We start from the raw sequence: 22,325 nt of genomic DNA, 5'->3' as shown, positions 1-22,325 counted from the left end.
TCGTGATGTCTAATGATGAGAAACAGCTAGGCTTGGAAAGCGTCTGGGAATGTGAGAATCGAGGAAGACTACTTTATACAGAAAACTGGTACAGCTTTTTTCCCTAGTCTCAGACAACAGAGAATTCCTAAGTTTTCTGTTATTTTTCATTTCTGGTTGTCTTGTGGGTCTGTGTCTTTCGTGTATCTACAATTGCACACTTCAATTTTGAGCTTCCACAAGCAGCACCTATTTGACTACCATGAGTACTTAGAACTAATTTTTTTTAAAGTAGTAACTCTACTGCTATGAAGTAATTTGCATGGTAATGATTCATAAAACTGCTTATACTTCTAAATTAACAATGATAATGGATTCAGAATGGAATGTAAAGAAAATTATGCGAAGTAGAGAAAATTCCTATCTTTCTGGAAACTCAAATGGTACTCAGACACGTATTAGAAGGGATAAGCTGACAAAGAGAAAACCATATCCAGACAAAAAGGAGAAACATCTTTATTTTCTCAGCAGTGAGACCTGCACTAAAATAAAACATATCTATTCTTGGGTATTAGAAATCTGCTGGGAATAATGTGCACTAAGAACTCTATATCTAAAGTTGTCTCTGAATTCAGCTTCCTTTCCCCCCCCCGCCCCGACTCCTGAAGCCATGGAATGAATACAAAGCAGCAGATTAATCTTCATGTATCTCTTTGAAGTTATTTTTACCTTTTCAAATATTCTTCATATTGGTGGTTCACTCGAGTTTGTGATCCAGACTCTATACTGCTGAATGCAGCATGCCAGAGTGGATATAGACCAGGTGATTCTAATCATGCACCTCCCTGCAGCGCTTCTCTCTGTTTACTGCACACACCTGCATTCTCTTTGTTAACATACATACATTCTTTTGATAATACTTGTTTCTCACAACCACTGCACTGCAGGTTGACTGTCACAGGGAATGAAAAAAGAGAAAAGAGGGGGAGATACAGGAACAAATTTGTTGGCTGAAAGTGTTGGGAGGGAGGAGAGGGGACCTTGAAGCTCCATGCAACACTTGGGAGCAGGAGGGAGACCGGTTTCATGGGAAGGGCCCCTTGCAACCTCTACTGCAGAAGAGTGCTTTAAGGTAGGAAAGGGCTCGTTTGCCTTATCTGGGCAAGTAGAGAGCTTCCTCTGAGAGCAAACTGACCAATGGTGGCTGCCTCTTGTCCCCACATCTCTTCCAAGCCTGGCTCACAGTTTTCGAAGTAATTTCATTCTGCATTCAGTTTTTAAGCGAATTTGAGTAATTACTAACTCCGCTTGCAGTGGTGCACACTTAACGTCTGTGTTACCCCTATCAGAAAAAAAACGTCCTCACTCTCTGCCCATCCCAGGTGCAAATCAAAACCTGTTAGTGCATGGTCGGGCAGCTGGACGCCTGACTCGTCCGTCTCTCTACCCCCGTGACGGCACGGAGGCCGTGACCCGGTGCGGCTGCGCTCCGCCTGCCATGGCCCCGCCGCCCTCCGACGGACAGCCCTCTGCCGAGTGCTCGGCGCGTCGTGACCGCGACACCGCTGCACCACCCCTCACCCCGCGGCAGCACCGCGCACAGCGCCCGCGCGTCGTGGCCGCTGACACCGCTGCACCACCCCTCACCCCGCGGCAGCACCGCGCACAGCGCCCGCGCGTCGTGGCCGCTGACACCGCTGCACCACCCCTCACCCCGCGGCAGCACCGCGCACAGCGCCCGCGCGTCGTGGCCGCTGACACCGCTGCACCACCCCTCACCCCGCGGCAGCACCGCGCACAGCGCCCGCGCGTCGTGACCGCGACACCGCTGCACCACCCCTCACCCCGCGGCAGCGCCGCGCACAGCGCCCGCGCGTCGTGACCGCTGCACCAGCCCTCACCCCGCGGCAGCGCCGCGCACAGCGCCCGCGCGTCCCACCCCCGCGCCCGCCGTGGGACGAGGTCGGCGCGCGTGCGCTGCCGCGGGGCTGCAAGCCGAGGGCGGAGGGGAGGGGGAAGGTGCGCGCGCCGTTAGCCGCCCGCCCTCGCGCTGAGGTAACGGCCTCCCGCACCGGTGAGGCGAGGCGGCAGACGGGTGGGAGCCTTCGAGGGGAGCCGCCCGCCTCCGCCCTCTTGTCCCTGCCGCCGCCCGCCCGCCCGCCTGGCCCCACGGGCGCAGCCCGTCGGGGGCGAGGGCGCCGTGCTGCCCCCCGGCTGGCCGCCCCCCGCGCCGCTCCGGGGCGCTATGAGCCATGAAGCCGCCTGGCAGCATCTCCCTGCGGCAGCTGCGCTGCGGCCGCCGCCTCTCCGCCGACTGCCACCTTACAGTCCTGCAGCTTCTCGGTCGCCTTGTCTCCCTGTTTCTGCTCCTCCATGGCTCATCTTGCCTCTGGGCCCGCGCGGGCGCAACGGCCGCCGGTGGGTATGAGGAGCTGTGTGTGCGTGAGGTATCTGCTGCTTCTCGGTTCCTTGTCCTCCCACGCCCCTGCTCCCCTTACCTCTGCTCTGGGCGATAGACCTTCATAACATCGGTTTCCCTGGGTGTCCATTTCTTGCCTTTCGCTTATGCCAGCTTTGTGTACGTGCTTGTTTCGGCTTCTGGAGGCTCAGAAAATGTCTTTTTTCGCTTGTTTACTTACAAAAAAGAGAGAAATGTGAGGGTTCCCTCTCTGATCTTCTGAAGCCACTGCTGCAGTGTTTTAGATAAGGGGATGGTGTGCGGATAAGTACGTTGGTGAGGTATGCGACATGAAAGGGCTGAGGTGTTTTTCGCCTGTGTCGGGATGCGTGTTATACAGGGATCTGACTGGGAAACTAATTTATTTGGGGTTTCATTTGTGTGTGTAATTTTTTTGTTATTAGCCTTTGAGTGTATATTGATGATGTGGAATGCTGAATGTAGTCGGTGTGTGCATCACTCTTACTGTTACATTGTTTGTTGATTGATCGTCTCTTGAAAATTTAATGAGTAAAAATACAGTATATCATCCAAAAAGCTGCTACTGGGGAAAAAAAAAGTCTTCTTGTCAAAATTAAAAGCGAAGTGGGAAACTTTGAATTCAGTTTTTCTTAAGAACATAGGTTGGCTTTTATTTTTTTGTGGGTGGTTTGTTGGGGTTTTGTTTTGCTTTGTTTCTTTTTTTGTGAGTGTGTTTGTCTGTCTTTCAGAGAGAACTTGCCTATCAAAGAAAGTGTAAGGGATAATGAAATATCCATTAGTAGTTTGAGTATTTTCCCCCCTTTATTCCATTTGAAGGTTGAGAGACATTAAAATATTTATAATCTGTGACCATATATTAAAATGCATTTGTATTTAAATATTTTTTAACCCATTTTGTATGAAAGATTAAACAAATCTAGCTCAATGAGAAAGTTATCTCTTTGTTTGCTTGTGTGACTAATACAACATTAAAATACTGCAAGCTAAATATGTAGCTTTTTATGGAAAGAAGCACATTCTAACATCTAATTTATAGCTGCAATATCTTTTTTCCTCAGACCTGCATTGGAATGAAACGGCAGGCGGTGTAGAGGGAGTACTGGCAGATGAAGAGAATACATTTCAAGTGAATAAAAGCAGTTACAGTAAAAACAACAGCTACAGCAATGCAATCCAGAAAGAAATCACACTGCCTTCAAGATTAATTTATTACATTAACAAAGACTCTGAAACCCCTTACCATATCCTGGATACCAGAGCAAAGCACCAGCAGAAGCATAACAAGGTAGGATAAAAAGAGGCTCAGTAGACTTTTCTAAATGGTAATGTCATATGGAGCTGTCTGACTGTTCTGTTTTGTAGAGACTTAATGGTAATCTTTACCGTCAATTTTGGCAATTAAAGGAGGACATGCAATTAAATAAGAATGTTTTCCCTTTGTTAATTTAAAAATAATTTGAATTTCAGGATGATTCAGAAGCTGAAGTGTAGATAAAACAAATGAGAATTATACAAAGTTGACTTGTCTGATCAGCATAGATTTCAGTGTCTTGACTTTAATGGTATACTGTCATCAACAAATCGCTTATTCCAAAACAGCTCTAGACTGCAGAAATGTCTGCATGGGGCAGTTTCTAAATGGTAATGTCATGTGGAGCTGTCTGACTGTTCTGTTTTGTAGAGACTTACTGGTAAACTTTACCATCAATTTTGGCAATTAAAGGAGGACATGCAATTAAATAAGAATGTTTTCCCTTTGTTAATTTAAAAATAATTTGAATTTCAGGATGATTCAGAAGCTGAAGTGTAGATAAAACAAATGAGAATTATACAAAGTTGACTTGTCTGATCAGCATAGATTTCAGTGTCTTGATTTAATGGTATACTGTCATCAACAACTCACTTATTCCAAAACAGCTCTAGACTGTAGAAATGTCTGCATGGGGCAGTTTCTTTAAAATTCTGAACTTGCAGCAGGAGTTACTTGGCTTTGAATTTATTATGCACTAATAAATGCAGTATTGGTTTCCTGCCAGTGCACAGGTAGTAAAACCTACTGTGTGGTTTTCGTTTTTAATGACAAGATGTAATATTTCACTTCGTATAGATACAGGTTTTTTTTCCTGAAACTGCATGGGATTGAACAAAATTTGATTTTCTGAAAGAATTTAGTACAGAAGTAAAATCTATTCTAAAGTGTATCACATAGGAGACACCTTCTAAAATGATTGCATCCTACTTCTATAAATCTTTATTGATTTCTGCCCACATGTTAAAAAGCTAAAGTGAAGATAAGGGTGGCTTCAGTAGGAAGAGACTGTCGTGATGGAGAGAGCAAAGCAGATCAGCATGTATAGTATAATTAAAGGACTACCTATTGAACTGCATTCCTTCTAGAATTTTTGTAACTTTTGCATTATATGTGCTTTTTTGATACTGTATGCCATTCCATATGTGAAATTAATATGGAAGCACATAGAGTACGTGAAAAAAGATGAGAGAATTGTATATCTTTGATTTTTCAATGGGAAGAAAGATTGCTTTCTAGCTTATTCTGGTTAGACACCAGTGTGTGCCTTCAGATGCATCTAAATACACCATATATTATGAATGGCACAAAAACTGTCCGATTTTGGGAAACTGGAGCTACTGTATTCAGAAGTAATACTCCTTTAGAGTAAGGCCACTCTTAGTCATGGGGGACTTTCTGTCCCCCTCTTCAGAGAGGAGCATAGGAAGTAAGGAATTTGAAGTCTTTGCACACCTTCCTCTGAGAATAATACTTCCTCCATGTTTCTACATGGGATTTTCTTGGGAATCGACAGAGAAGACTGTTTGCCAGTCCCCTTACCTAGAATTGCCCACAGGAACATTGCTGCAGTTGCCTACCCTTCCTGTGCCCTACCTTATTTCAACTTGTTGGAATAAAGCTCTGCAGAATCAGTAGTGGCAGAACTGGTATTGATTTCGTTGGATATGCTTGCTGCTGAGCACTGTGTAAAGTGGATCTCCCTTTCTATTCACTGTGTACTTTTTAAGCTTAGGGAATGCTAACACTGCATTTTTTTTCTACAGAAGGGCTCTTTAAGCTTGGAGCTTTCTGGAGAGTGACATTATGTTGAATTCATTCTCTGGCCATCAAAATTCTATCCTTTAATCCATTTAATAAAGGAAAGAGTTGATTGTGTTCTTTGTCTGGAATAGCTTTTGCATGTCTTGTTTCTAAAGCACTGTAGAGCACTTCCCCCCAGTCCTACTTGCATCTTGTGTCTTTCCTTGGATGGAAGCAATTTTTTTTACCCTTCCGTCTGTTTTGTCAATAATATAATAACTAATATTTTTGTTATTTTGCCCTATTCACTGTAATTGTGTCTGTAGAGCAAACCCATACAGAAAATAGAATGCAATTAGATTGTGAAAGATACACAAGTGTTTGGTGGTTTTATCCAGGGTAATGGGGAAGGCAGGTTTTTTAGTACTTGCTTTCATCCTTTTCCAAAATTAAAAAACATACCACATTGTAATAAATCTTTCTTATGAGATTTTTGCTGTCTCCCACACTGGAAATAATAAGAAATAACCAAAATAACTTTATAGTTAGGTAAAGAAATAAATCTATATTTAGGATTGATTTTTAGCATGTGAAAAAAGTATACAGTGACCTTATATACAGACACAGTAGACAGTTACAAAGAAACTTAACACTATTTTCTTTGCTGTTTTAGGAACCTTGCATCCTTTAATTTGTATTTTTTTGTCTGCTTTAATATACCATTTTTAGGCATGTGATGTAGATAATACAACCTAACTATGGGTGTTGCTCAGTGGACCTTTTTATGGAGCTTCGTTGTAGTGTCCAGAAGAATATAAGCCATATGGATAGGGTGTGGGATTAGGCCTGAATATCTCAGAAATGCTGAGTCACTATAAGGATAGAATAAGAGCAGAGGAAATTGTTTGCATTGGGAGAAAAAGTAAAGATAGGATATGTAACTCTGTAAAAAAATTATTTTTTAAATGCCTTACTAAAATTTAGGGGCTTGCAAATTTCTTCTTGGAACGTATTTAGAAATGAAGGGCTGGAGTAAAAGAGAAAGCATACCAGAGAATGAAAAATTAAAACAGATTGTTTTCTTAGCATTGATATTCTTTATCCCCTTTTGAATTTGCGGAAATACCATTATAGTGAGAGGACACATATGATCTAAAGTACTGGTAGATCTCTTTCATTTGTTATTCTTCTAAGAAGCCTTTTCTCTCTATTAATAAAAAAAAGGAATGCTCACCATAGGTTTGACAGAAGTAGTATATCTCCAAGGTGAAAAGAGTTCAAGAGTTCTAGTGTATTATTTATTCTAGTGCTCTAAAAGCAGTGTATTTTAAATATTTGGTGCTTGAAGGCGCCGAGATCTGTATACCTCTTTTCTCATAGTCAAATTGAGACTAGATGGTTTTGAGTTCTTCTGAAGTTTAATCTGAAATGCTCAAAAATGAGCATCTGTTTATAAAACCACACTGTAGAAGCTATCTACAACTACCTGAAGGGAGGCTGTAGTCAGGTGGGAGTTTGTCTCTTCTCCCAGACGACCAGCAACAGAACAAGGGGACACAGTCTCGGGTTGTGCTAGGGGAGGTATAGGCTGGATGTTAGGAGGAAATTCTTGACAGAGAGAGTGATTTGCCATTGGAATGGGCTGCCCAGGGAGGTGGTAGAGTTGCTGTCCCTGGAGGTGTTTGAGAAAAGACTGGATGGGGCACTTAGTGCCATGGTCTAGTTGATTGACTAGGGCTGGGTGATAGGTTGGACTGGTTGATTTTATGATTCTAAGCTCATAAAAAACTTTAAGCTTTCTGAAGACATCAGTTGTCAGTGTTTCATGGCTGTCTTTTTAAACTTCCACAGGTGGAGGTAGGGTTTTGAATAAGCCAGTAATCTCTTTATTGAACTAGATGACTGCTTGGATTTGGTTTTGCTATGACTCTAAGTGTAAGGTTGTTAGGACCTAGTGGAAAGACTGCATAGGACACAGCTGGTCACAGAAGATTAAGAGCAGGTGTTTATGGTGCCAGCAGAGGGAAAAAGTTTGTAAGGTGTGATCTCAAGGTAATAGCATTGCCAGAAAAACACAGCTTGTGACAACCTTACCAAACTTCGAGTGGAAAATAGCTTGAACTAGGTTCCTATGAAGGAAGCCTACCTGCTGGACAGCTTCGAACTGGTTTTAGGTCACTGAATTTTAAGTTCTCAGAAATTGTAGAGAAATAATGTCTTCATGCGTAATTCTAAGGTGTTAGTGTAATTTTGGGGAGAAGGGAGGTGTTAAGGAAACTGTTGTGCAAACTCTGTGATTGGAAAAAACCAGCATGATTGTAGTTTTGACTATGAAGCCAGTTGTGTCCTCGTCCATTGTGTCCCTGTCCTATTCCCACCCTGAAAAATTAGTTCGGGCTGTTTTTGTTGGAGTGAAAACTCCATGCGCTTCTGTTTGGCTCTGCTGTTTGTCATTTATGTAAAGAAAATATTCCTGTCTGTCAGAACATTACATTTTCTGTTATGTTGCCTCACTTAAAAGGTTGAGATACAGTGGTGTTTCAGTCCTTTATGGAACTTTGGTATGCAGCATATGAAAGTTAGCAAGGAAAAGGATCCTTAAGATGACAGGAAAACAACTCTTGGAGCTATTGCAGAGGAAGGAGTAGTGAAGAAAAAGCAGGGCTGCTTTGCAAAAGGTGAAAGGTTGTGCTTAATAACCTCTCTAGAGGTGGCATTGTGTGAATTCTTACTAAGATCCACATAATCTTATGCATTAACTGTTGTCTTTCCGTTTCTTCCTTTGCCTGTCTTAGGCCAGGTCTTCACTTTTAGTTCCTATGTACTGGATCAAAACAATGCGTGCACTTCGTGTAGCTTGTCTGTTTAAGACTATTGGAGAATCTCTATAGTATTTCAGCTGGCTTTGCACTTTTTTTTTCCCCTGAAGTTTTCTGAAATGAACCTACAGTTTATGCTACTTCCAAACAGATGATTTTGTGTTGTGTTTTTTTCCCCCCCTATTCTATATTGAAGTTATATTAGTGCAAAAGGCTTATGGGGACTTTGTCTTCAGTAATTGCTAAGAGGAGAGTTGAAATTGTTGTTCTTTGGTTTCTGGGAGTCGAAGGCCATTTTCCTTATGCTACCTTCTCAGGCAGACCTACAGCTTGGTTTCCTAGCTGAAATGTGAGTCATGCTATTTCTAGAACTTCTTAAATAATTTTAAAAATATATATTTCTGGGCCCTCTCATGAGCTTTAAATGATAACCTATAAAAGGTTTCAGTTAAGTGTTAGCTAGTGCTACATTTGCACTTGTTGGGTCCTGTTACAAAATAAAAAAATCGAGTTTGTAGGTTGTCTAGCATTTGTGGGAAAATGAGTACTGCAGAAGAGTGATTCAGGATGTGGATGCAGTTAGTAAAGAAACCCTTGAGAAGGGTGTGATTTTCTTTTAATTTTTTTTTTTTAGAGGCCGTTGTCTCTACAGATGAGTGTCTAAGTGTTGTCATGTTGGTGAGCTTCTGTCCCCTGGACTTAAAAGAGCAATGGTAGGCTTACTTTTAGAGGTAGGCCTGAACCTTTGTTCATATGCTGACAACCACTCTTTCAAAAGAACAGTCTTTCAAGGCTTGAGGTTCAGGTGTGTCAAAATAACCACTCTAATATAATTATTGAAGACTAGGAACAAATCCTCAGCACAAACTTTTCTGAAATCCCATATGTTTTAAGCATGAGGTTTTTACATGCTGTTGTGACATTTATTCATGCTGTTTCAGTATGAAATGCTTTATTTCCAATGAATAGTGGCAGGTTATCTCAGCATATATGCCATACAGTAAATGTTTTCCAAACACTGAAGGACGCCTTCTGTCTGAAATCTGAGCAGAGGCAAACAAGCTAAGAGTAAGGAATTAATATATAGTAAGTCATATTGATTTGTGACAAAACTTGTATTATTCTCAGATGAATAAGTGATTTAATGGCATTACGTAGGTTTGTAATTCCAAAATGGGAGTCATGAAACCCCTTGCTCAGCTGCTGAAGTGAGAGAAACAGCTTGTGGCTGTTTATTTTTTCGTCAACAGAACTATGCAAAACCAGATTTCCAAAAGGCAATGAGCTTGTCATTTGGACACTATATCTTTATGAATATAACAAAAGACCTATAGGTACAAGCAGTCAGTTAAATAATGCTGTTACCTTTGTTTAAAGACTTGTGACAGGACTTAGTATTTTTGAAGGGATAATGTCTTATTGCATTTGGCATACATTTACTGTGAAGAAAGTAAATCCAATATAGTACTTTACTTTTCATTGACGAAGGTTGGAAAATTCCTGAAAGTATGGGAAAAGTGAATTATAGAAAAATGATGCCCAAATGCAATAATAAAACCAATGAAAGTGTTCAAATTGTGACATGGATCAATAGAACAAATTCCAGTTACAGCTTTCAATTTTTGTCTTGAAACTTTCATTAAGCTAATGACCAATATGAGAGAAAGTGGAATTCTTTATATATATATATATATATATATATATATATATGGATTTGTTTAGCTTGGAAAACCCTTTGAGAGCTGTTGCTTTGCATAAGCAGCTACACACTCTTAGAATGTCCCGAGTATGATGGAACTCCAATTTCAGTGATTGCACTAGAATTCTCAGCTTCTAGAACAGTGAAAAAAAAAGTTTATATATATGTATGTATGTTTGGGGACAGTAAATGTTTAAAGACTCAAACCTTCTTTCAATATGCTCCTATGTATATTATCACTAAGTTTTTTGCTGCAGAGAAACTTTATGTAATTTTACAGCTTTGTTGTTGGAGTAGCTTAGCTGTCAAAGCAGGAACCTCTGCAGAGGTTTTTAAACAATAAATGAACACGTACAAAGGAACTCCATCTCCTCTTTAAGAATACCCGGGCAGATGTGCACACATGGATGTGTGCAAGTGGTACAAGAGAGTGATGTTAAGTATTTTTCCTGTGAGAAGATATGGTAAGATATCTAGCCCTTATATATTCTTCAAAATACATGCTAATCTAAATTATGATCTTATTTGACTTTATATTTCTATGCCAGTCAGAAGAACACAGTATTTTAGATTATACTTCAGGCATTGTGTTAGCAGCTGATAAGAGAACACTGGAATAAGATCCATAACAGAATTCTGCAGATACTTTTCTGGGGCTGGTGTCATCAACAGGGGTTTGCATTCTACAACCACGGCTCAGTTTACAAGGCACCAGAGCTACAAACAAGTATTGAGATGCACTTGTCCCAGAGGGGGAAAAGGATCCTGGGGCAGGAATTGGCAGGGCTCATTGATAGGGCTTGAAACTATGTTCGGAGAGGGAAGGGGTTAATAGTCACCTGCTGGCTGGTGACAAACAGTGGGGCAGCTCAGTGAAGGCTAAGGGATGGAGAGCCAGTGAGGGCACTCAGCTTGCTGCCCTGAAGCAAGCCAGGGATGACACGGCAGCACAATCTGAGGAAATCAAGGGGACTTGGCACAAGAGGACGACAGGGCCAGCCCAGATGAAGTGCCCCTATGCAAATGCACAGAGCTTGGGCAACAAACAGGGTGAATTAAGGGCCACTGTGCTGCCGGGAAGCCATGACACAGTGGCTATTACTGAAACTTGGTGAGATGGTTCCCATGACTGGAATGTAGGTATAGATGGGTACAAACTCTTTAGGAGGGATAGGCAGGGAAGGAGAGGAGGTGGCGTTGCCCTCTATATCAGTGACCAGCTAGAATCAATGGAGCTCCACCTGGGGAAGGATGATGAGCTGGTCCAGAGTGTATAGGTTAAAATTAAAGGGAAGACAGGGGAGGGTGATGTTACAGTAGGGGACCACCTGACATCATCTGGAGGGACAACACAGCAAGGCATCAGCAATCCAGAATGTTCCTGGATTGCATAGATGACAAATTCCTCTTCCAAATGGTCAAGGAACCAACAAGAAAAGGTGCTATGCTGGACCTTGTTCTCACCAACAGGGAAGGGCTGGTGACTGACATGAGGCTCAGGGACAGCTTTGCTTGCAGTGACCGTGATGCAGTTGAATTTAAGATCCTCAGGGCAACCAGAAGGAGGTATTCCATGCTTACCACTCTAGACTTTAGGCATGTGGACTTTGATTGCTTCAAGCATCTGCTGGCCAAAATATCATGGGATGAAGCTCTAGAGGGAAGAGGGGCTCAGGACAGCTGGTTACTATTCAAGGATCACCTCCTCTGTGTCCAGGAGTAATGCATACCAACAAAGAGGAAAGCAGGGAAGAATGTTAGGCCTGCCTGGCTGAGCAAGGAGCTCCTGGACATGCTGTCACACAAAAAGAAACTCTACAGCTGGACTGGGGTGTATATAAGGAAGCTGCCCAAGAAGCTAGAGATCTGCTTAGGAAAGCCAAGGCAGAGTTTGAATTGAATCTAGCCAGGGAAGTCAAAGGGAACACAAAAAAAATCTACCATTAACATACCGTTAATGGTAAAAAGAAGACTAGGGAAGATGTGGCCCCCCTCAGAAAGGAAACAGGTGAAACGGTCACAAGTGACATGGAAAAGGCTGAGGTTCTCAACAACTTCTTTACCTCAGTCTTCACTGCAAAGGCCTCCAGCCACATTCCTGGAGCCATGGAAGATAATGGCAGGGGCTGGAAGGAAGAGCTGCCCATCATAAGTGAAGATCAGGTTCATGATCACCTGAAGAACCTGAAAGTGTTCAAGTCCACGGGACCCGATGGGATACACCCATGTGTGCTGAGGGGACTGGCAGATGAGGTTGCTAAACCCCTTTCTATTATATTCCAAAAGTCACGTCAGTCTGGTGAAGTTCCCACTGACTGGAAAAAGGGAAACATAACCCCCATTTTCAAAAAGGGTAGGAAGGATGAGCCAAGGAACTACAGGCCAGTCAGTCTCACCTCTGTGCGCAGTAAGATCATGGAGCAGATCCTCCTGGAGGCACTGCTGAAACAGAATAGTGAAGAGTTGATTGGCTACAATCAGCATGGCTTCACCAAGGGCAAATCCTGCCTGACAAACCTGGTGACCTTCTATGAACAGGTCACAACATTAATAGATGAGGGGTGAGCAACTGATGTCATTTACCTGGACCTGAGCAAGGCCTTTGACACTGTCCTGCACCACATCCTGGTCTCTAGGCTGGTGACACGTGGGTTTGATGGGTGGACCATGAGATGGATAAAGAGCTGGCTTGATGGCTGCACCTGAAGAGTGGCTGTCAATGGGTCCATGTCCAAGTGGAGGCCAGTGACAAGCAGAGTTCCTCAGGGATCAGTCCTGGGACCAGTCTTGTTTAGCATCTTTTGTTGGTGCCATGGACAGAGGCATTGAGTGCACCCTCAGCAAGTTTGCTGACAACACCAAGCTGTGTGGTGCAGCAGACATGCTGTTGGGAAGGGATGCTATCCAGAGGGACCTGGTCAAGCTGGAGAGAAGGGCTCCTTCTCTCCTCATGAGATTCAACAAGATCAAGTGCAGGGGTCCTGCATCTGGGTCAGAGCAATCCCAAGTACAAATGCAGGCTGGGCAGTGACTGGCTGGAGAGCAGCCCTGCGGAGAGGGACTTGGGGGTGTTGGTGGATGAGAGACTCAACATGAGCCAGCAGTGTGCTCTTGCAGCCCAGAAAACCAACCAGATCCTGGGCTGCATCAGGAGAAGTGTGGCCAGCAGGTCGAGGGAGGTGATTCTCCCCCTCTACTCCACTCTGCTGAGACCCCACCTGGAGTACTGCATCCAGTTCTGGAGCCCCCATTACAAGAAGGATGTGGATGTGCTGGAGCCTGTCCAGAGAAGGGCCACTGGGTTGATCAGAGGGCTGGAGCACCTCTCCTGTGAGAACAGACTTAAAGAGTTGGGGCTGTTCAGTCTGCAGAAGAGGAGGCTCTGAGGTGACCTTCTTGTGGCCTTCCAGTATCTGTAGGGGGGCTACAAAAAAGCTGGGGAAGGACTTTTCAGGATATCAGGGAGTGACAGGACTAGAGGGAATGGAGCAAAGCTGGAGATGGGTAGGTTCAGGCTGGATGTCAGGAGAAAGTTGTTCAGCATGAGAGTGGTGAGAGCCTGGAATGGGTTGCCCAGGGAGGTGGTTGAGGCCCCATCCCTGGAAGTGTTTAAGGCCAGGCTGTATGGGGCTCTGGTCAGCCTGGTCTAGGGTAGGGTGTCTGTGCCCATGGCAGGGGGATTGGAACTAGATGATCCTTATGGTCCCTTCCAACCCTGACTGATTCTGTGATTCTGTATATGTGTATCACTGCATGAGCTTGACTGGCTGAAAGAAAAGCTATAGCAGAGTAGGCTAGATATGCATCTAGGTGCCCCTGAGAGAATTTAGTAGCAGATGCCTAGGGATGGATGTAGGAGCATAACAATGCTGCTTCCTACATGGGTCTCCCAGACTCAAGCAACTGATGGCTTAGCCTCTGCTGGGAACCAGAACTTGATGGGAATTCCCAATCTTCAGGTTTTCAAATTTTCTTTTTTAAATGCACATACATTTTTAGTATTTGTGATGTGCTGAAATTTCAAGATTTTGGCATGTTTCAGTATACCATGATTGCTTTTGAAGTGTATTTTATTATACAAAGTTTTATATAATCTTCTATACTTAAGTATTTTCTTATTTGGTTAAGTAAATTGAATGTTTGTGAAAGGAAAGATATTCAGAAGCTTGGCTTATTTAGTTGATTTGAAATTGGCAGTCAAAACAACAGTAGTGAGAAAGTAAAACTGAAGAAACAAAATACTTGGATATTACTCTTTTGTACATGATTACTTAGCCTTGATGCTGCTCTTGTTCTAAAAAAGAGTTTTTAGAAATGCACATGCTAAGTAATGCATTATCTGTGAAAGAAATGCCACACTTACATCACACAAAAGTGTATTTTTACTTCTAAGCTAACCCTGGAAAAAGTTTGTAGTCACTTCTGATGTCAGTTTTTTTGCTGAGCCTGGCTAAGTATAGTGTTTGGGTTCACTAACAGTATTGTTTCTAAAATTACTTGTAAATATTGTTAATTAGATGCTATACTGAGTTAAATCCTGACTGGGCAATGACTTTTGGCCATTTTACTTGTCAGGAATGTTATGTCATAAATCTGTAAATCATAATCTTGTGTTAAAGGAAAGACTTAATCTGCATAGTATACTCCAAATTACCATGTTTATCTTTGAGCAGAAGATATTTTGAAAAGCTTCCAAACAGATACATATAAAACATAGTTAAAACTAGGTACTTCAAGAAATTCTTTAGTTCTCATTTCCTATACTTCAGAATTATCTTATTGGGGTACTATGTGTTCTTTTAAACTTTCCAGATAGCTAATACTGAAGTATTTTCTGTGGCATGTATATGAAGGCACACAATTTTAGGTAAATGTATGGAGGAGATTCAAAGCAGTAGGTTCTATAACTCTTAAGTGGAATGTTTGTGAGATAAAAGTAATTGCAACTCTTTTCCTGTAACAAATTTTGATACATTTTTTTCTAAAATAGTACACTTACACATTGAAAATAAAGTTTTTTTCATTAACAGGTACTTGAAAAGCTCCTTGTGACACTGTTCTTGGTTTCAGTGTGCAAAAAAGGGGAGCAGGGGGTGAAAAGCCTTGCCTACTAGGCATGCATTTCAGCTGAGATTCTCTGCTAGTTTTTGTACATATATATGCTAGCTGTCACCCTTGCAGATTCTCTCCATCAAGTCACCTGTTTGTATTCATACTTAAACTGTTTTGCTCTTATGATTCGGAACAGCTGTTAACTCAGTTTGCCAGGCTGATATTATATCACTGAGTTGGTGAAACGATGAGACAACCATTAATATTCATTTACCCCCAAAAAATGTAACAGAGAGAAAGCTTGGTACTGATTTGAGTTCAGTTACAACAGCATAACAAAGAATAAAGAATACAGTTTACATATCTGACAAAAATGGAATATCCTGGATGTTAATTACCTCCCTATATGGTGCAAGCTAATATTTTTTGTTGTCGTTTTTTGAGCAGCATCAGTCTTATGTGTACTGATTTGTCTACAATGCCAAATACAAGGCTTTAATTGTGAAGAGATTACTTTGAAGGAGTCTTTCAATAACATGTAATACAAACTTTGCCATTATTTTCTTATTTGAAGATGTATATTTCAGATAATTTATATCATGCCTTTTAAAGTGAGTAAATGCAGTAGCATAACTGAAAGAACACTATACTTCATTATGTTACATATCCATCTGGCTATGGCAAAATACAGACATTTCTATGAGGTTTTTGTTGGTTTTTGAGGAATAAGTTTGTATTTGAAAGCATACTTTTCAGGTACCATTTGCTCTCTTTTCCTTTAGCCTCTAAAGAAGCAAATTCTTTTGAATCAGAATTTTGTACAAGGGCAAAGCTTTTTATATGCCTGTGGGATTCATGAAAATAAGCATGTTTTCCATTACTGTTTTTTGCAGGTGTGTCACATATTTGTTGCACATAAAGCCCATTGATTTTTTTGACAACTTTACTCTGTAAAACTATTTAGTACTCCTATGTGTTCATGTTTACAGGCTGTACATCTGGCCCAGGCAAGTTTCCAGATTGAGGCCTTTGGCTCCAAATTCATCCTTGACCTCACACTAAATAAGTAAGTGCAGAATTTGAGGATTCTTGCTTTCCTGCTCTTATTGTCTTTAACATAGAGTACAAGGTCAGGGCACGTGAAAGCCCAAGATCTACAGAAAAATATGTTGTTATCCAAGTTTACTAATGTAAAATAACACTTATCCTTTCTAAGCAAGGTTACTGTCACCCTTTGAAAATTGTCATTCATATAAAATAAATTATGATAAAAAGAGAGATTTCTGTACCCATAGTGCTTGAAATGTGTGGATTGTCTTGTGCATTTTTTACTTACTGATCTGTCATGCAGATGTTATTTTAGTTGCTCAGGTTGATGTACAAAAACATTGTAAATACTTCTGTTAATGACTTATTTTTAATGATCTGGAAAACATACTGTTGTCACTATAATCAGGTCATTTATAATGAGGTGAGAATCCTAACCATTTGGATGTACTGAAAGGTGCTGCTGGAGTCTGTTTACCAGTAAGGTAGACAATTTTATGTAATCACCAGGTCTAAAAGGTGTGTCTTGTAATAGACAGGTCAATGGCAGTTTTGTTGTTTGTATCGCAGCTATTTTTATCCCTAGCTAAAGGTATGGAATGATGTGTTTTTCTAAAAATTATAAGGAATGTTTTTTTGCTACTGAAAGTTTACACAGAGAAAGTTTGACCAAGGTAGAAGTATAAAAGTGTTACTAAATACTGGACAAGTAAAATTATCTGCAGTGTGTTTGTTCCTTCTGCTGCTCTTAAGCCTTTCGCCACATTTAAAGATGAAACAGATTTACAGAAACAATGATATATTAGGTAAAAAAGCATGTCTTTCATTTTGAGGTCTGTATAAAATCTTATTTTGGTCTTGGCTGTCATGTAATGAAACTTTTGTTAGGGAGAATAAAAGCAATCTTACTAGATTGAATGGCTTTTCAAAACAGCAAACTATGGGTTTATAGAATTTGCTTAACTGTTATATTCACATTTTGCTGCTTGGCTACTTGTAATCAGGTGTCTTGTTGTAAAGGTGAAACATTTTCTTCATCCATGCATGATTTTGAAGTTAGGTTGCTCTTGCAGTTCTATCTTTTAAAATGTGACATGAAGTCTTAAGTTGCTGGCAAAAAATGAGTTAGTATGAATGCAGCGAGTGGAGAAGAAAGAAGGCTTGAGGCTAATTGAGTGTTCTTTATCCTTTGACAGAACTATGGTGTAGTGTAAGACTGTAGCATTTCATGAGAGCTGGAGTTGGACCCAAGAAATCTAATTCCAGTGGGATAATCATGACATACTTGTGTAAGGAAATCTATGTGGCCTCTAAGCTGCAGGGTATTTGTCCTCCTGGTCTGCCTGACACTGTTCTTGTTTTCACATCCAGATAGTAATCCATTCCCAAGATGGCAGTGTAAACATGATAAGGCTGATCCCACAGACCATCACAGAGAAAAAGCATTGCCATGACTGGCACCACTTATAAATGCAGACTATGCTCGAGCAAGAATACAAACAGTCTGATAAAGTTTTTCTCCAGCTGATGTGAATGGTGAAACACATGCACCATGCTTCTCCTGATTCACAAGCATGCCCATGTTCACAAACTTTGAGTTCATCAAACACTCACATCTAGACCTGAAGTCTCTTACTTGATCACTATCTTAGACTGTAGGTCTTCCTAGGTAGAGATTTCCTCATAATTGTTAACTGGCTCTGAAATTTTCTTTCACATTGCTTCTATGCAGAATAGAAAGTAAAATCACGTAGAAAGTATTACAAGTAGAACACAATAAAAACATAGGACAGACTGCAGTCATCAGTTGCAGGGCTGAGCCAAAACAACCTACTGACTTTCAGCTTACACTCGCTCCTTGTCATGCCACTTTGTCTCCATTTTTCTATGCCTGTTTCATTCCAATTCACCTTTCTTACTTCTGGCACTTCCCTGCAATGTCTCAGTGTTTGCATGTTTCCGTGAACCTCTGCAGACATCTTGTAATATTTTTTTCTTTCCCATGATGACATTGTCTACCACTCCTTATCTGTTCTAAAGCTTTGGTTGAACCTTTTCAAGGCCATACCCAAGTGTGTCCTACCACTGCCCATCAGTCAGTAACCTAACAGAGGTAATAACAAAGACCACAACTCAGTTCCTGTTCATAGGAGTTTTATTTCTGAGTTTTCGTTACTGTTTTTGTTGCTTTTCCTGTCCGTTGGCTGTTAATCAAATGTCATCACAAACCCAACAGCCTTAACGTTTCCAGTATCCTTTCATTGTTAACCATTGTCCAGCCCTTATGAGTATTTATAACAGATGGTCCATAAAGTAAATCTACATATTTTTTCTAACTACAGTTCTTTTATCATTAGTCAAGGAATAGTGTCCTTCACTTGAAGGGACAGGGAGAGCCCTTGCCACATGTGCACCTTATGCAAGTATGTTCTGCTCTCAGCCTATCGAGAATTGTTAGTTGATGTTTTCTGTCTTGCTATAATGCAACAACACAAAGAACTAAACGGAAATGTCAGCTCATCAAAACTTTTCAATCTGGTGTGCAGAGACAATTCAAGTGTGAGATTTGTACGGTGTTTGAATGGGTAATCAACTTTTCAGTTGCACTAGGCCTACAGGTGTTAAAACAGGTGAAGTATGATTTGTTATTCTAAAGGTTGATGTTGGCAAGACAACCCAGGAATAAAGATGAATTTGGAACTCCTAACAATGTGAGTTATACTGAAGTTTTGGAAGCTTTGCCCCCTCGTTACACTTAAATGTTTGACCAAACAAATGTTTGGTCAACAATGTTTGTTGTCAGTGTGATGTCATTTATGACAATATGTAATTGAAGATATGTGAATTATGCATAATTAATGCAAAAACTACAACTTTAATCTGTAATGGGTTAAATAATGGTTTTAGTTAATGCTTGTAGTAAAAAAAATTAAAGATTATTAGGATACTAGTGGGGTAACACTCCCACTTGAAAATTCATTAGTTGTTTTGTAATTCAGCTATAATTGTCTGCTCAAACTTGACAAAGTCCCTATGTGACAAGCAACCTGTATTGTTGCCTTTAAAACCCAGTTTATATAAAAAATCTTCAAAGTTGTTCATTCATTTCAGTAAATTTGTGTTTTTTCATCCTCAAACAGTACTCTTAATGCATTTGTTGTAATAAAAATGATCCTAGTATATTTGAACAATTTATTTTTCATTCATGTATAATATATATATATAATCAAATGTCTGTGAGGTGCTTTTTAATAATCTCTTTTCCACCAAAATGAAAAAGGCTGTTAAGTTGCTACTCCCTTGAAGGACAAGTGTTTCTGCAGGCAATTCTTACCTCCTATTTAAAGCTAACAGTCTTTATATTCTGCTGTGGTGTAGTATTAAAACCCATTAGAGAGCAATAATACCAAAAGCAGTGAATTAATGTTGACTTCCTGATTTGTTTGTTTTTTTTTTTTAATGATGAGGAAAGTTGGCTGCATTGTCTGGCAGTTTATAGCCAATGGTCTACCGTCAGTCTCCTCAAACACTGGGGTCAGGGACCACACTGGAACCTTCCCCCACTGTGACTGTGGTAGCTGAGGCACATTGAAGGAATGGGTAATTGGGTACCTTAGCTGGACAGAAGCAGAAGTTGAAAAACAAAGACAAAAGCTTCGTCCTCTTTCTCCTGAAATTTTCCCTAAATGTAGAATTTTGAAGTAAAGGGAAAACAAATCACCCAAATCAGCTTGTGTTTTTCAGCCTTTCTTTCTTTTCCCTGTAGAAGCACATCTTTCTAGGAAAATGCACTCCCAGGAAAATGGATTTTATTTTCAGTGAAGAGATCATCTGGAAAAAAGTAATCTTTGGCAAGAACTGAAAAAACCCCAAAACCACAAAATGACCAAAAAACCCCAAACTCCACTACATTCAACTGTGATATGAGTTAAATATCTGAGACATTAATATGCAATGACTATTGAGAGCAGTCTCTTAGAGGCAGTGCAGCATTACAGCCAGTTTTATCTATCAGCTTAAAGCTTAAAATTGCTGTGTTGTGTTTGTGGTGTATGTTTCTGTAGGGCTGATTTTTAACTTGAAAATTGTCCCAGAGGGGATTTTGTTGTTAGCAGAGGTTAAAAACCAGTAGGGCAGTTACTGGATTATTTGAGAATCTGCTTGATTGGTTTTGTTTATTTTTTCAAAGTACTTTAAAAATTGAAATAGGAAAACAAATCACAGTCATCCACAAGGAAACTTCAAATATTGATAGCATTTTTAAAAATAAAAGTGTGAACATTTAAGAGTACTAAATGGATCATGTAAGATAAGCTGTGTAAAATGTGCTAACAGTACTGTTGCAAGTTTCATCTTGGTCAGCTTTAAAAAAATTCTCAGAGATGAGTTTCAGAAAACTTAGACGTTTTTAATAATGCACGTATGGTCCTGTAAGTCTGTCTCAGCTATAGACAACAGAGCTTTACTACCTCATTTGCCACTCCCAGAACTAGAGGCAGCCTATTGCAAGTTATTTGCCTCAATGGCCATTACTCCATTCAAAAAGACTTACAGAGAGGTTGTAGTATGTGTCTCTCTCTTTGAAGACACATTAACGTGTGACAAAAGCTTCTTTGTGGTGTTCTACAAATTATAAAGCATGAAAGTGTGAAGAAGCTTCTTTCTCAATTACTGTGTTCAGCTGTAAATTAGAAATGTTAATGTGAAGCAGTATTTCAATTCTTCTGTCTTAATATCTTGTTTCTGAAATTTCAAGCGTGTAGTATGTTTTTCTTCAGGTATTCTTTTCCATCCTGTCACTAAGTTTATGATAAAAATACTTGATAACATTATGTATGCATGCAGATTTGTATGTTACTAATGTGTCTTTTCTAGTGATTTACTCATTCACGCTTCCAGAAATAGAGCAGTGTTTGCAGCTCCTTATCATTCCAGCCTTTACTTCTCTCATTCTTTGTAGAACTTCTCAGGTCAATCTTTTAAATATTTTTCTTCTTTTTTTGATCTCACTTTTCTCATCCCCTTCTCTGTAGTAAATATTTATAAAATGAAGTGTTCACATGTTTTCTATGTATGTTTTATGGGGGAAAGCTTATAAGTGTAGCTTTAGAAATTAATGTTGCAGTCCCTGACTTTCAACCACTCATGTTTTAGATTCCTCTGTAGTAATTGACGACCTTATGTCTGCTGTGCAATGCATGAGTTGAGTTGTGCTCCATAAAATAGCTATGAATAAAAGCTTTGGCAGCAGAGCTTTTTTCAACAGGACTATAAGAAACTCAGCATAGGATAATCAGTGTGAAATTCCACTTTTAGAGGAAGAGGCATTTTAAAGAATTTGTGGGGGGAAAAAAAACAACAAAACAACAAACTGAACTAAACACAAAAACCTCAGAGCCCTGGAACATAAAAGTCTAAGACCTGAGATGTGCTGTTTGTCCCTTAAAATGTGGACAATAATGTCACAAATGTAAATGGTTTAACAAAATAACTAACTTGTGAAGTGAAAGGACTTTATACCTTGCACTCCTGTCTGGATCTCACTGATCAAGGTTTGTCAGCTGAGATACAGTCAAAGCCACTGAATTTGGTGAATTGTTGGTCAACATGCTCAGGGCATGGCAAATACACATCTAGGACAATATGACAATGCTATAAAATTTTGTGGCAGGATGGGAATGTTTGTTGCCTCCTCCTGTGTAACCAACACAGGCTGAAGGTTTGAAAGGAGATGCTTTTCATTTAAAAATAAAAGTTAATCTTGTCACAGGATACCATGCATATTAAACCATTTCTAGAAATTAAAGGATCAGAGGAACTTAGAGAAGTCTCCTGAGGACTATTGAAAATGGCTATACTGTCTGATCTATGAAAACTCCCAAATGTGTGTTTGCTGTCAAACAATATACTAAGCAGTTGTCTGACTTGATGTGTTGTTTCTTAGGTTTTGTTCTTGCTTCCTGCTCACATGTAACCTCTGTAATGTGGCAGTGGGGAACAGCTGTTACCTAATCTAGTTGATTTTTCAGTCTGTCCCTGAGGTGGTCCTGTCTTGTCAATAATGAGATCTTTATGCTGAAGTGAATTACTGGGATCTCAGATTCTGGTAGTCAAGCTGAAATCTTTGCACTTGGAGCCAATATAAAGCCTGTGTATACTTGCCATGAATAATTAGGTTCATCAGACTAGCTCCTAGGAGTCTATATCACTAAGTTTAGCTTTAGGCAGAGCTAAATG

The 22,325-nt window shown here is 40.4% G+C and overlaps 1 protein-coding gene across 6 annotated transcripts in view; it reads left to right on the top strand.

Annotated features, from left to right (window-relative positions):
• Positions 1 to 1,966: 1,966 nt before the first annotated feature.
• ADAM23 (ADAM metallopeptidase domain 23) overlaps positions 1,967 to 22,325 on the top strand; it is a 76,255-nt gene continuing 55,896 nt past the window's right edge. For 2 of the 6 annotated variants that reach the window (XM_064161118.1, XM_064161126.1), the window contains exons 1-3: positions 1,968 to 2,397; positions 3,478 to 3,704; positions 16,031 to 16,107. In XM_064161118.1, the coding sequence (XP_064017188.1) occupies positions 2,232 to 2,397; positions 3,478 to 3,704; positions 16,031 to 16,107 (470 nt within the window). In that variant the 5' untranslated portion in view covers positions 1,968 to 2,231. Of the gene's footprint in view, positions 2,398 to 3,477; positions 3,705 to 16,030; positions 16,108 to 22,325 lie in introns of all 6 variants that reach the window. The other 4 variants (XM_064161095.1, XM_064161110.1, XM_064161086.1 and 1 more) reach the window with 3 other exon arrangements.

This window comes from Pogoniulus pusillus, chromosome 2 (assembly GCF_015220805.1).
Source record: "Pogoniulus pusillus isolate bPogPus1 chromosome 2, bPogPus1.pri, whole genome shotgun sequence".
NCBI classification, from domain to species: domain Eukaryota; kingdom Metazoa; phylum Chordata; class Aves; order Piciformes; family Lybiidae; genus Pogoniulus; species Pogoniulus pusillus.
Note: the sequence above shows the minus strand (reverse complement) of the source record. Positions and strands in the feature narration are given on the sequence as shown.